General features: G+C 38.6%; 1 protein-coding gene across 3 annotated transcripts in view; it reads left to right on the top strand.

Moving 5' to 3' along the window:
* Positions 1-15,747, top strand: part of CDH13 (cadherin 13) — a 540,036-nt gene that overhangs the window by 409,181 nt on the left and 115,108 nt on the right. For all 3 annotated transcript variants that reach the window (XM_069793368.1, XM_069793367.1, XM_069793366.1), the window contains exon 8: positions 10,154-10,294. In XM_069793368.1, the coding sequence (XP_069649469.1) occupies positions 10,154-10,294 (141 nt within the window). The remainder of the gene's footprint in view (positions 1-10,153; positions 10,295-15,747) is intronic.

Here is a 15,747-nt window from a genome sequence, read left to right as displayed (position 1 = left end):
TTAATAAATGTGTAAATAAACTTGGGTAGCCCATTTAAAGTCAGTGGGTCTGTGCTGATTTATGCTGGGCTGAGGATCTTTTCAGGCTTGAATACTTTGGGGGTTGCTTATGATTTTTTTCTCTCTTAAAGTTACAGGAGAACACCTTCACTCATCTCGGTGTACTGATCCTTATTATGTGACCTTTACACCCTTCATTTACTTAGGGAATTCTCTTGGCAGAGGTATTTTAGTACAGAGATATTTGGAAAGCTGTCTCTACTGATAACCGTGGTAGGTTACTGTGTTGGAGAAAGTTGTTTCTCCATTTATGTTTTTGGATTTAAATAGACTCATTTCTACGTATGGCAGGGACTAAGAATGATTCGATAATTTGCAACTAATAATTTATTAGAACAACTTTGCCCTTCTTTCTCTTCACAAATTGTCTGCAAACAGATTGTACAACTCTAATATGTTAATGGCTGAAAATTATTTGAATATTTTTTCCGCAAATATCTTTTGGTCTGCAGATTATTTGAATTGCAAATTGTGACTGTTAAAATGAAATATATAATTAACACTGCAAAGAGAGCCGATTGGGTATTACAGAACAGTTTTTACGGAAATATATTGATTTGTTGAAATGAACATTTGTTACAGAAACATAGTGATTTGAAAAAAAAAATCTTTGCTGAAAGAAATATCTGTAATCCAGAAGGGCGTTCTTATCTTTTGTGCTCCTGACAGCTAGCTTGAGGTTTAGTACTTTCTGAAGCAGTTGAGACAACCAAGTTGAATGTCCTGTTCAGGCAGGAGAACTGAATCGTACCTTCTCTCACCCAGCGGTGTGGGCTGATGCAGACTTTTATTTATTCTGGGACAAAGCTCTTCTGATATACTCTGTTCAAACTGTTACCATTGTAAAAATAAGTATAAATTGGCAGAACGTATGGTGGTTTCAGTATTCCCTTACAAGTGTATTAATCGGGACTGGGCAGAATGGTGGCTCCTACACCCGTCAATCAGACTGTTAACATTTCTGATCATGTGCTCTGATTTTAATGAAAAAGTCCTTGGAAGGTTTTGCTTATTAGCATTGTTACAGTGTTCAGTGTGTTAAGGCTTGGAAAGTGTTAAGCACCAGGGAAACTGTTTGCCACCTGCTCCATCAATAGTTTTTATCTGGGTGCAATTAATGTGAATAACATACAGTGTTTTCTATCCAGCATCAAAAATTGGAATAGAAACACTACTAGGTATATAGTCAATAAGGAATAGATGTAGCGCCATGGTTTCAGCAATGTTTTGGTACTATGTTAAAGGACCAGGTTAGCGGAATACTAGGCACCTCATGTACAAGAAGGGTTGAAGGTTCTTTTTGGTGCAAGCACCGTGAAAGGGGAAATGCTAACATTAGGAATATGCAGCACATGGGAAGATGTGTCAGGGCAGCATGTCACTTTGTGAAAAGTCAGAGCTGTGGAGAATTATGGATAATGGACAGGATGCTCCAACCTGGGCAGGCTTCATGGCCAAGTTATGTTTGTGTGTAGCTATTCCCAAAAGAGCTCTACAGCTGTCTTAGGCTCCAAACCCACATCCTTCTGAATTACACGCTTCACCTCCTAAAGGGTATGTCTGTGACTGCAGGAAGGGTTTGCAAACTCCAGTGAGCTTTGAGGTAGCGAGCTGGACTACCATATAACACAGCGCTTGGAGGAACTCGGATCTAGCAAGCATGATTATATGTGTTCTTTAAACTCAGGATGATCTTTGGAAGGGCATAGCAGTAACGACAGTCTTAGTGACATGTAAATGCAAAGGGAACGTTTGCATATATCAGGACCTATAGTTGCATATAGACTATAATGTAGTTCTCTTTCTTCAGACCTAGGACTGGGGAGTAGACGTTCACTATAGCTATTGTCTGCTGTTGACAGAAGGTTTATGTGAGATGAGTGTGGTAGTTGTATTTCTGACACCTCCGAGTAGGTAATAATAATAGAGTGATTAAATGTTCTAAAATCAGCAAGAGAAGTTACATAATAATTGATGCTTTCACACTGGAATGAAAGGTTTCTGCAGTACTGTTTAATTATGAGGAACAACTGAATTTTTTCCTGAAAAAAAAAAAAGAAATTACATACATTTGTCCAGAAGGAAAGCTGAAACATAGCTTGTGTTTAAAAAAAAAAAAAAAAAAGTTTGATTTAATGACATTTGACAGCAAGTATTTTCCTTGGGACATTGTGATTCTTATTCTCCATTGCTATTCAAATTTATTATAGTACTTTATACTTCTAGCACAGCGGACATGGAAAATGTTTCTTTTCCCATACCATGAGCATCTAGTGAGTAGCTGTTGCAGATCAACATGCCACGCTGTTCCAAACAAATTATACTCAGGGAAATATCTTTGGCTGCTAAAAAACAGTGTAGGGGTACTAACTTCAATGGTGTTATATCTTTTATGATAATTAAGGATTTTCTTTAGAGTACTGAATATTTGCTCTCTTCCCAGGGCTTGATTTTGGTAAAAGCCTAACTAATAATAATAATGTAAATGGAAATATCTCAGGCTAAATGGAGCTTCAATCACTGTTCCCTCCTAGAAATTGGTGATCTCTACCCAAGGAGAAATTCCTTATTAATAGAATTCTCAATGTAAGGATGCTCCCTTAAATGAAGTTAATGTCTGCACAAATATTGTGGTGCTTATATAGAAGAGCCGAGATACACATGTTTGTGCAGTGAGTGAGCAGTAAACAAATAGTTTTTCTCTGCAGATTTCTAATATTTCTCGAAGGAAAGCTTGTCTCCCCATCAGAGTTGGCAGCCTTCTCCAAAATGATACGAATTCAATGGCAACTCTAAATCCTAATTTGCATATCAATCAAAACTGATTTTACACAAAATATTGGAAACATGCACATACAGTTCCTGTATTTCCCTGTAAAATATAACAAACATATGCATGTATATCAGCCCTATAGTTATGTCAGCATTATGAAGAATTAAAGTCTTGATCCTATGCATCCTATATATTAAATAATTACAGATTTCCTCTTGATGGGAAAAAAATGTCTCTGGCCAGGAAAGCTATTTGTAACAAGCACTATGGAGCAATTTCTTTCCTTTTTTACCAGCAACTGCTGAAGGAGAAAATTTAGTCTTCCTTTTGCTTCCAGATATACTTACGAACTATATGTCTCCTGTGGGTAGTAAATAGATATTGATTTTCTTCATAACAGAAGTACATTATTACAGTGATTAAACTGTAGACCTTCCTTTATGATACAAAAAATTGGAAATTGGTGAGCTAAAGAGGATTAAGGTTACAAAATTGTTTGGGTTTTTGTATTCATCAAACTGTAATTCAAGCTCCGAATGCAAAGGCTCTGTGTATATTGCCCTTTTTACACAGCACCAATTGGCATTTAAAATAAATGCTGATGTTATAATTATAAAAGCATTAAGTCTGTTAGAGCTGTTAATAGTCACACTGCTTCACTTTTTTTATTCTACATTTGTCAAAATCCTGGCAGCCTGCTCTGGAACAATGTTAGATTGACTGTTGATATTGTTACTCAACAAGAACATTGATTATGTCTTAATAGGACATATTCAGTGCATACTGTATGCAATTATCATCCTAAATGAACACAAGCATTTATTTAGCATGAACTGAAATTATTTAAATCCTAATTTTTCTTTTTGGTTAGCTTTATATTATAAAGGCATTAGTAACAATTATGATATGGTAGCACACTATTGATATAGTATTATGCATGAATACGTAGTTTATAAACAGAATTATAAACAGAAGTGTTGAGGCATGGGTTCATTGTTGTAGAAAATACTAACATCCATGAAACAGTAAAAAACTCTCTATTGGTAACAAATATTAAGATAGCCTAAAAGGATACTTAAAACCCTTGCAAGAGTTTTGACCGTTCTGTACAGCGTTTGCTTCCCAAACAGTGTTTGTTTTGATCTTAGCAAGTGAGTACATATTCGGGAGTTTCTATTCTCCCCAGTTTTGGGGTTTTTTTAGATGAAGCACTGAAGCACCAAACAAAGGCTTGGGTGTTGTGATACTAAGTGTGCCCTTTTCTGGACATGCAATTCACAGGTGTTTTACAATGACTGCAGAGCACTGGATGAAATTCTGGCTAAAGACACTTCAGGGGGGACACCCAGCCAGGAGGAAACACTGAAGAGTCCTGTTTTTTTCCAGACTTTGGTGCCTATCTGCAGCTTTTAGCTGGGTGCTGATGGGAGGCAGGGTTTCACAGCCTGAAATCCTTAGCAGGATCCTAAAATTCACTAAAAGAGAAGCTACAAAATGTACTGAGTTGGGTAGCAGGCTAATTATATGAATAAATGCGAAAGGGAAAAATGACGTTTGCCAAAATTATTCTTTTTCAGCCCCCCTACGTATAGTTTAAATACTGGTGGTAAAAACAGTGTTGTAAAGATTGACAAGAAAATATGTTGAACTCCTGTTTAAACATCTTTGAATTACAGATTAACTAAAAGACTAAAGCAGCCTAAAATTCTGAACCCAGTCCATCTACACATGTTACAAAGAAGATTAAGCCTTGATCCAAATTCTTCTTAGTTTAGCTTCAGTGTCACAAATACCCAATAGTGTGTCCTTCCAGAAAATATATTATCTCCTGAAAATAACTAGATAGTTATATTGGAAAAAACAGAAAGCATGATTTTAGTAAATAGGTTTCCCATTGTACATTGTATCTGACTGACACTAACAGTGACCAGGAGTTCAATTTTCAGCCAGAATGAAGTGCTTTTCATACGTGTGCAATCTATATGCCAACTTTATAGATTAGATTTAGTCATAACTGCTTCAGGTATCAATGGCAAAAAGAGGTCTTTGTTACAGGAGTTTTCTCATGCTCTTCTTTCTTGTGAATCTGCTTTACTTGTTCTGTTTTTCTTTATAGTCAAATAAAAAGGCTGACTGAAATTTTTGAACTTCAGAAGTTAAGCAAAAGTAGATTTTTCCCTCCCTCCTCCCACAACCGAAGGTAAAGTTACCAGGGCCATTGAATCTAGATAAACAATTAATCATTCACTGCTCGGATACACTTCTTTAATACAGTGCCAGAATGGGATTTCTGTTCCTCACTTTGGTGCTACTTTTTGCGATCTTTATCAAGTCATTAAAATCTTAAACCAGCTTTGGTCATGTGCCAAGGTATGTGCGCTAAGGAGCACTGAGCTCTTGAGATCATCAGTGCAGACAAATACAGAAATGGCTTCTCTCCTTTGACTTCATGGCAGTGATGCTCCAAAGAGCAGTCACTTAATTTGGATGCCTAAAGGTAGATGGAAAAAAAAGCCAGGCCGCGGTGAAAACCTCAGCTTCCTGAGTGACTGCACTTCCTTACCAGATAAATAAACAAGGGGAGACACATTGGTCATGCTTCTAAAAGCTTTGGGCGTCTGAAGTTTCAGAGAGGGGATTTGTTGTTGTTCTAGCAATACCAAGGCTCTGAGAGTCCATGTACATTACTGGAAATTCAGGACTTGACCACTGGTATTTTCAAACATGTCCACCTAAGGCTTCTAAACCTTTCTTGTAATCATGCAAGTAGTTCCACTTGTTTCCATCTTACCTTTTGAGTCCTACTGTACCGAGGATGCTGTCAATCCCAGCTGAATTCAAATGGCACGTGAATGCCTTACAGCCTGCAAGTGATAGCTTATGCCAAGACTTGGACTGTTACTGCTGCTGATGTGAAATACTAGCCATGGCTTGCTTCTCTTAAGTCACTGATAGTTTTTTATTGTATCTGTAGGAAATATTAAAAGATTAAAACTCAGCAGAAAACCATCATTATCTGGTTTCATTCAGCACCACCTAAAAGTAATCACTTGGTTTGTTCCACCTGTGTGTATCTGCACCAAACTGTTTTATTTCCCTCTGTTGTGATTAGATCATGCTGGCTTTGTCAGGAATCTGAAATCTGAAAAAGTGCCGTTCTGGCCTCTCGTTGCTTACTGGTGCTGAACCAGTTATGTCGAGGCAGCAGGGGAGTGAAATCTGATAGGAATGTTAACACTGGTGAGAATGGCAGTGGGTGGACCTTCAAAGAAAAACACTCAAGACACAGTTCACCTCCTTGGCAAACCAAACAATTTGCCAGTGTCACCCCTGCCGTGGCTAAATGACTGGAGTGAAAATTTATGGGGAAAGGAATGGTTCTCCTGCTGTAATTATACAAACCCTCTCAACAGTGTTACACTCCACAAAGTCACAGTTGATAAATAATAAGCCGCACAAACAGCGACTTAATGTTCATTTATTAAAATCATCTATTATCCTTTTTAGCTGTAGATTCACTTTGTTGGGAGTCGTTGCATATTTATATTGCTAGCAGCTCGCTATCCAAACGGTATTAATTGGATTGGTTTTGCAAGAGTATGCTTCAGGGGCTAGGTCACTGCTTCCAGAAGCGGGGGGCCTGGGTTTAGTGACAGGCAATGTCATGGTGGGACACCAGTCTGAGCAACTGTGGGGTCCCAAAATGCTGCCAAGAGCGGGGGCTGCATTTATCCCTAACCTGCCTGGTGTAGCAGGGATGGAGAAGGTGAAGAAAGGCTGCTTTTCTCCTTCACCGCCCTCCTCCAGGAACACCCGTCTCTCGCAAGATGGGAGCAAGCGCAGGGAGAGACTGCACTGGGGTAAAAGGCCTAAGCCCTGCCAAGAGGGAAAAGATGAGGAATTGCCACGATAGCTGGCACTGGCAATTCCTGGGGGATGTCCCAGCCCAGATCCTGGCCCTCCCCAGCCTCGTCAGCTGAGGAACGGGCTTAGGAAGAGCACAGGGACCCATGCTCCGGCCACAGATCCCCACTCCCGTGTCCCAGGATTTACCGGTAGTGTGATGAATCACACAGACGCAAATAATTGCTGCTAGTGCCTGAATTAACTGGGATACAAGTATGAGAAATGCAAAAAAGTTCTTTACATGCAATCTCCCGGTGTAAAGAGAGCATCTGATGGGAACATGCCTCTGCTCTCAGGTTTGGATCTGTTAGGAGTTGCTTTCTCCAACAAAGCAAATATTTGGTGACAGAACTAGATGTAGAAAGTGCTGCATAGCAGGAAAGTGTGAAGTATTCATAATGATATGAAATACTACTCAAAATTCAATGTTTTCACATTCCGTTGCGAGCTTAAACATTGGACTCTTGTCACAGAAATTTCTGCTGCAGTAGACACAATTTCTAGCATAAATGGGCTTGCTTTCAATAGAAAATGGGACAGTTTTCAAAGGAAAAAAGGCCAATTTGTAAGTAAAAATGGGCTTCTTTCTGAGCAAAGAGGCTTATAAACATGAAGTGATAAATGGCTTTGCAAGTTTTCCATACAAGAATAACAACTTCCTAATCAAAATAATGAAAAAGTTGCATCTAGGGGAGGGGAGAGAAGCTGCATTCAGGTTTGAATACATCGAATAAATTTTAAAAAATAAGTATATGAAAACTGTGAATTTTGTTCCACTCTGTAATCTGAATTTTTGTTGGAGACATGTCAGTAATATTTCTTTGCATATATTTATATGATGTTATAAATCGAAATACTGTTCTTGGTTTGCTGCCTTCTGAGATGAATTTCATGAAAAAATGTTGTAAGACTTAAGGAAATACATTTCTTAGGATTCCCTATGTGGCAGTGGCATCTGATTTTCTAGTAGTCCATATGTTTTTAGAACTAAATGTATCTTCTGGCTTGACTCATTGATTTTGCATGCAAATATATTGCTTCTGATGAGCAACTGATATGATTGCTTCTCTCATGGCCTAAAAATGCTTCAAGATCTAAGTACTAAGGAATTGGGATCTCCTTCTTGCACATGCTCCAAGAAAGGTGTTGTGTTGTACCCAGGAAAATGCATAATGCAAAAATGCACTGCATAGTAAACGCTTTCAAATCACTTAGCAACATAGAAGATTGTGTGACCCGAGAGGTTGCTTTGCTAAGCTAGAGATGAGAAATAAGCAATTTAAAATTTTACATGGCGAGATACAGGCTGGGGCATGAATGGATTGGGAGCAGGCCTGCAGAGAAGGACTTGGGGGTACTGGTGGATGAAAAACTGGACGTGAGCCAGCAATGTGCGCTCGCAGCCCAGAAAGCCAACCGTATCCTGGGCTGCATCAAAAGAAGCGTGACCAGCAGGTCGAGGGAGCAGATTCTGCCCCTCTACTCCACCTCTGGAGTACTGCATCCACTTCTGGAGTCCCCAGTACAGGAAAGACATGGACCTGTTGGAGCGGGTCCAGAGGAGGGCAACAAAAATGGTCAAAGGGGTGGAACACCTCTCCTATAAGGAAAAGCTGAGGGAACTGGGGTTATTCAGCCTGAAGAAGAGAAGGCTCCGGGGAGACCTTATTGCAGCCTTCCAGTACTTAAGGGGGCTGATGAGAAAGATGGGGACAAACTTTAGCAGAGCCTGTTGCGATAGGACAAGGGGTAATGGTTTTAAACTAAAAGAGGGGAGATTCAGACTAGATATAAGGAAGACATTTTTTACGATGAGGGTGGTGAAGCAGTGGAGCAGGTTGCCCGGAGAGGTGGTAGGTGCCCCATCCCTGGAAACATTCAGGGTCAGGTTGGATGGAGCTCTGAGCAACCCGATCTGGTTGAAGATGTCCCTGCTCGTGGCAGAGGGGTTGGACTAGATGACCTTTAAAGGTCCCTTCCAGCCCAAACCATTCTATGATTCTATGTTCTCTGCTATGGGACAAGCCCTACTTCAACTTCCTTGATTCTGCTTTATAAGGCAGCACATGGGTGGTAAACAGAGATCACTGTGTTGCTGTACGAAGTTGTGTAACACCAGTTGTCTTCCTCCATGTTAATTCTCTGGAAAAGTGTTAGATAAAGGACATAGGATGAGTGATGTCAAAGATGTGTAGCCTTCATTCTTGTAATCACAGTTGGCTGATAGAGCTGGTCTGAGGTTAGAAAAGCCCACTAGCCACCTTTTCAGGCATCTTTATGTCACTTTGCCCCTGAGATCCAGGCTTACTTTTCAAGGAAGGTATGAAAAAACATTCCTGAGCACACATGATATTCTTACCATATAGTTTTAAAGGTGCCTGCAGCACTTTCCCATCTGTGTCCTCCATTGATGATGCAGCACATATGGTCTTCAGGCAGATGGTTCCATATAAGGCAGCCATACAAATGGGGAAAATATTCAATTTAATTAGGAGCCCAGTCTTGTCTCCAGTGAAATCCATGTCAAAATTCTCTACAAATTCCATGGGAGCAGGTTCTGATGCTGATAACAGCTGCCTTTGATGGGACCTATTACTACCCTGTTGTCCAGCTTGCAAACAGATGTGCTTTCATGCCTGATGCAAGAGAGGTGAATTAGAAATGCTGTCATATTCCCACTGCAGAACGGTGGCCACAATTTTTTTTCCAAGTTTTGACTGTCTTTTGGGGGAGGGAAATTAAGGGTAGGTTTTGCTATGGACCTATGCTGTCTGGTTCTACAGTAGGTAGGCTGGCAGGTAAGTAATCATGACACAGGAATCGAACATTATAGATGTAAATCATTAATGTTACTATACACATTTGCTTTGTGCAATAACTGGCATTCGTTGCCCATTTTAGAAACTGCTTTCTTGTTTCTTACAGTGAAGCAAACTTAGATTACCATTCTAAATGCTAATACACAGAATGAATGTGATTTAATAAAATAAAGTGAATTTATATGTAGATTGTGACATTAGTATTCAATTATGTACCCATCATAACACTGATGAAGCAAGCTGCTAAATATTGGTGCACTGAAGTGAGAGCTTACTCTTAAAGAGCAGGTATATTTTAATTTCTTTCCTCTTTCCTAATCTCCTTAAATAACAGGGTAGATTATGTACTGTTTACCAATATTCACTTGTATTCCAAATGAGGTTTCCATTGTAGCAGCTGAAGCTTATAGAAAGCTGTGCTTCTGTTTTGGTAAGACACTGATAACAGATCTCTTTCTATGCTGTGTTTTATTAGGCCAAATTAGGGTTTAGATTTTTTTTTAAATTTACTATTTTAATGTGAATTAAAAGTAGTATGTAATCTGTTGTCTTTTTTTTTTTTTTAAACCTTTCCTTTTCTGTTATTTTTTTTCAGACTATGGAAACCCCAAAATATGAGCTAGTTATAGAAGCTAAGGATATGGGTGGTCTTGATGTGGGACTAACTGGAACAGCAACTGCCACTATTCTTATTGATGACAAAAATGACCATCCACCAGAATTTACCAAGAAGGAGGTAAGAGTTTGCCATCTGTGTTCTACAAAATGGTACATGTAATTGTAATTAGCTTGTTTCTAAATATAAAAATGTTCCTTAATGGAAGAAAATACTTAAAGGCATCTTTTTAGCTCAATGTGACAGACTTTCCTGGAGCTGCTCTTTTCTTCTTTTACGTTAATAAATTTGTATGCGTCATTTCCAAAACAAAATGCATCCACAAGGTATACGTTTATGTCAAGAGATATCATTCAGAGGTTGGCTAGCAGGATGAAAACCTGTAAAATAAGTTTGCTAGGGGTAACTTTCTCCTTTTGCTCCTATGGGGGAAAATAGAGAATTCCCTCTTGCCTATGTTCTAGCTTAGGGCTTTTGATGGTCAGCAACAGGGATGAAAGCAACATGTTTTGTCCTGGCTTGAGAGTTCTGTAATGAAAGCTCTAGTCCTAAAAGCTTTAAATTTAACCTGCAGGTGGATTTTGCAAGGAAAGTTTTTTTTTCCTGCAAGTTGAATTCCACTGAAGAAGGCTGAAAAGTCAAAAAATCCCCAACCCAAACCAAAAGATATTCACTGCCTGCAGGAGAGTGTAATAGTGCTACCGCAAAGTTTCTGGTTTCAGGCGAAGCATCTACCAAATTTCCTGCCCTTCTCACACTGCTCCCTTCCCCCCCTACATTTATTAATAGTCTGATTTTTTAATTTTTTTTTTATTTTTGCCACTGGTGTCCGGAAACAATTAGAGAGTGTCAAAAGTTTTACCTAATAACAGCTAGTTTGCTTTTTGCTGTAAAAGTTTCCTGAGGCTCTGCAGAGTTTAAGGAATATTCCCGAAAGATGCGAAGTAAGCATGAGGGATGTTGATTTTAAGGTAATTTTAGAAGTAGAAAAGGAAAGCCTATTGTTATAAGAGTCTTGGTTTTCTCCTTTTTTTTTTCTGGCCTAATTTTAGCAATTTGACAACAGATTATTTTGAAACAAATTACTGCAATTTTACTTGAATAATTATTTCTTTTATAAATGCAAACTGGATACCAGATTGAAAAAGGATGGAGGTGGTTTTTTAAAGAAAAGTGAAGAAGAATAAGAAACAATGACAATTTTGCTAACAGGAATATTATTTGTCACTAATCGGTGGCAATAGCTATAATTACTTGAGTAATTATACAATTATATTGCTTTGGCAAGAGCATTTCAGTCACCTAAAAAATACCATGGAGAGCCTGTTCCAAACCTTTCACGTACATAAGTGATAACTAAGTGGCTTTGATCAAACTATTAATTCCCTTAGAATTACCCTTTAGATCAGGCTTTTAATACTCTGAAAGCTGTTTCCCGACAATCAATAGTTAAAATATATTTAAAACATTGTATTTTTTTAGCCCTCTGGAACATAACAATGTAAAAGGACAAGTCAGTGTATTTAGAAATAGGAAGTGATTGTATTAATCAATACTGATAGCAATTCATGTCATTGAGTCCTACCTACTTGAATTTCCAAACTTTGAACTTTCTTTTTTTAAAAAAAAAATCTTTCTCTAATTATAAGTCCTGTTTGACTTAATGGTTTGGTAATTTAGGCAAGCATGTTAAAAAAACTTGCGTGCCTGCTTAGCCCCAAATGTACTGTTAGACAGTCTCTATTCGTGTGGAAATTCAGAAATGTTTATAAATTCAGTGCAGTCAGTGATAGTGAAAGGTACTCTGTACCCTTGGAAGTCTGGCGGTTTCAGTATAGAAATAAAATAGCAGGTGCAAAGAGACAACATTATGTAGCTTTTGTTGAAAAGGCTGGTCTTGCAGGTTTTTCTTGCACTTTATATGACATAGAAATTTTCCCGTAGAAACATCTCTCTTTTTATAATACATTGTGACATGGTTTTGAACCTTTTGCTATTTAGAGAAGTTAATGACCTCAGATATCTTCTCTCTGCCTTGCTAAGTGATATTCTTATTCCATGAATAAGGCAGGAAAAATCAGTCTTTAGACATATGGTGTCAGGCCCCTTTAGAAACATATGCTCTATTAAAAATAAGTAGTGTAAGAGGAGGGAGAGTGGCTATTAATAGAGCTAATGCCACTCTATTTGGCTTACTGCTTAAACTACTTAGTTATTGTATTTAAATACCAGTCACATACCACATGCTGCAATACTATTGATTGGAGTAGGGCTTGAAAGAGAGAGACATATTCTACAAGATAACTTTTGAAGTAGAAAGCTCAAATTCAGTAAACCTGAAGGTTTGATTTCAGAGTACCTCTTTTATTTTCTTTGAGATTGGCTGCTTTGGGATTGGGTTCTTATGGTATTGACATGTTTTCCCAGCTACCTTCCTTCTCTTTAAAGATACTTTTTTCAATGCGTTTCTCCCTCTTATAAAACAAATGCTTATTTACTGGCCTATGTTTTCTTCTGACAGTATAATTTCTACCTAAAATAGCTCTGCCTTTATTTGTTGTATGTTGTTGATGTAGCTCAGTTAAGCCAACTTTTCAACGTGTTCTCTTCATCTATAACCACAGGGGCCAAATTAATTCCTGATCTGACACAGTAAAAGCCAATGAATTTGTGGGAGCTGGATTTGTTCAAAAGTCTGGATGCCGTATAAGTACAACACTGGGTACCCCAGACTGTGCACTTGTCATGGTTTAACCTCAGACAGAAACTAAGCACCACGCAGCCGCTCGCTCGCTCACTCCTTCCCCCCACCCCCTGGTAGGATGGGCAGGAGAATCGGGAAAAAAAGTAAAACTTGTAGGTTGAGATAAGAACAGTTTAATAACTAAAATAAAATAATAATTAAAATTGTAATAAAAAGGAAGGTAACAAAAAAAAAAAGAGAGAAATAAAACCCAAGAAAAGACAAGTGATACACAATGCAATTGCTCACCACCCATTCTACGCACTGACTGATGCCCAGTTGGTCCCTGAACAGCCATCCCGGGGCTCCTGGCCAGCTCCCCCCCGGTTTATATACTGAGCATGACGTCCTATGGTATGGAATATCCCTTTGGCTAGGTCGGGTCGGCTGTCCTGGCTGTGTCTCCTCCCAGCTTCTTGCGCATCTCCTTGCTGGCAGAGCATGGGAAACTGAAAAATCCTTGACTTGGGATAAGCACTGCTTAGCAACAACTAAAACATCAGCGTGTTATCAACCTTCTTCTCATACTAAATCCAAAACACAGGACTATACTAGGGACTAGGAAGACAATTAACTCTATCCCAGCCAAAACCAGGACAGCACTAAATAGTGTTTTGTAGAATGTAGAATGCATTGTTATATATATATTAATGAAGTTGTATGTGATTTCAGTAATATTAATGCCCAGACAGAAGTTTAATGATTTTTTCATAGCTTTCTCCACAGTGGAAAATTTTTTAATTTCTATGTATTTCTGTTTCCAAGAAGTCTTACATGTGTTAACAGATATTTCTTTGATTCCTCAGCGCAAGGCAATCTTAGCCATGCGTGAGCATGTCTCTGTCCATTGAAGATGAGTTTTGTCTTTTGACGCTTGACCAATCTCTTCCTTTTTTTTCCTTTAGAAACAAGTTTATGGATCTACCCCTAAGCAATGATACACTTCTGTGTTCTCCTATTTACTCTATATTTATTCCTTGGAGGTCAGGTCCTTACACGCCTATTCAAAATGCTCATTAATGGGCTTTATTTGATATTTTCAGAAAGGTCTAAATGCTCTTTTGTTGCTGTACAGAGTTTTGTAGTAGGCTCTACTGGGTTTATGTAGATCTTGCTGGAAGAGGTAGTGAATCTGTTCTTCCACCTGCTATTTTTTTCCCCTGCTTACCACACCCATGCCATTCTGATGCAGTTGTGCCCTTTGTGCTCAGGGAAAAAATCATTGATGGTGTGTCAGGGCATAATCTCAGAAGAAGCTGAGCAACCTGGCTGTGATCCAACACAGCACTTCCATTAACTTCAGAATAGTTTAAGCCCTTGAGGTTATAAGTATGTGTCAGGTACTTTGATGGGTTAATGTATGAGACACTGCTTTGTGGAATTCAGCCCAGTTAATTATTTTGTTACTGCCCCATCACTCTACACACCTCCGAAATATCTGCCTTGTTCTATTTCACATATATACTTACCCTTACTGTTCATAATAGGCTCCGAGCAGTGCAAAAATCCCCTCACACGTGCAAACAGTACCCTGTTCCCTCCAGGGGTTTAAATGATTTCATCTTTAATGCCTAAAAGAGCAATGTTTTAAGAGATCTCCAAAAATCCTAGGTGAGGTAACAAGGTCTACCTTTTAAAAGGTCACAATGGCTGAGATATTGTGCCAGATTTAAATTATAGAGAATGAAAATAGAGATACTTGTAAAGTTAGTGGCCTCTCTTTAGAATTTACTACCCTATTTCTATAATAAGAAAGAATTTTTAAATTAATTTTGTGAATTATTACTGAATACAGCATGTATTTTGTATCACAAAGAGCAATTTGGCATTTCCTTTCCAGCAAGTTAAGGCCTTAGGCTCAAATTTTGTTCAGCAGCAAGGGATTACTTACGTGAAAGTAAGAAATGAAGCAAAGCAAGGCGCAGGATTTGATCATTCTGGAAAATCTGATACCTGGTTTGTGTACTGCAGGATATTCAAACTGTGTGGGAATGAGTTAGACTGAGTGAATGCTAATGGTACTGAGTATTGTTTTTATACCTAGCACATTAAGAAAAATAAGAATTATTTTCTTGTGTCACTTTAACAATTGGTGACAGACTACTGCAGTGTTGTACGCCTGCAAAACAGTGATTTTAGTCTATAGTTAATGTCACTGTGGTTGAAGTGTGATGAAAAATTAGCAATGTTGCATCTGCTGGAAGCCACAAGCTGGCAAATACTTCTATCTGTTCCTGTAGGCATGGTTCTGCCCAGAACTTCCCTAAGACCCAGTGGAGGAAAAAACATTGTTTCAACATGATAGTGATAGGTATTTGACCCCTTCCTGTCTATTCTTCCTCCTCCAAAAAAATTGTCCACCAAATCCTACTTCTGGTCTTATGCCATTCCTGAATGCACAGTATATGCTCAAAGATGGGTTTGCACTCAGCATGTTTGCCTCCCTCTTCTGGCTTCTGCCCTGATTTTTTAAAGTATCTGTTCCTAAGGAAGAATCTTTTACTGCTCTTCTTTGGTAATATATTATTTTTCCTTAATATCGGATATATTGTCTTTCCTTAGTAAATGCTGTCAGGCACTTGAGAGAAGAATGCAGGGATGTCACTTAAGGGGATGATTTTTCTACAGTCCACCTAGTTCTCACATCTGTCCTTCACCACAGATTTGGGACAGCAGCACATCCCTAGTCATACACTGAAAAGTAGTGGGACTTGTCAGAGTGCTCTCACTTGCACATAAGGAAGAGACTTCATTTGGCCAGGGAACAGTCTCGTTCTTGAGATGATTCCTCTTTCTGCCACTTCCATCCTCACCTTCAATTTCATCCACT

The sequence above is a fragment of the Haliaeetus albicilla genome, chromosome 10, assembly GCF_947461875.1.
Source record: "Haliaeetus albicilla chromosome 10, bHalAlb1.1, whole genome shotgun sequence".
Classification (NCBI taxonomy): Eukaryota; Metazoa; Chordata; class Aves; order Accipitriformes; family Accipitridae; genus Haliaeetus; species Haliaeetus albicilla.
This window is presented reverse-complemented; position numbering and strand designations above follow the sequence as displayed.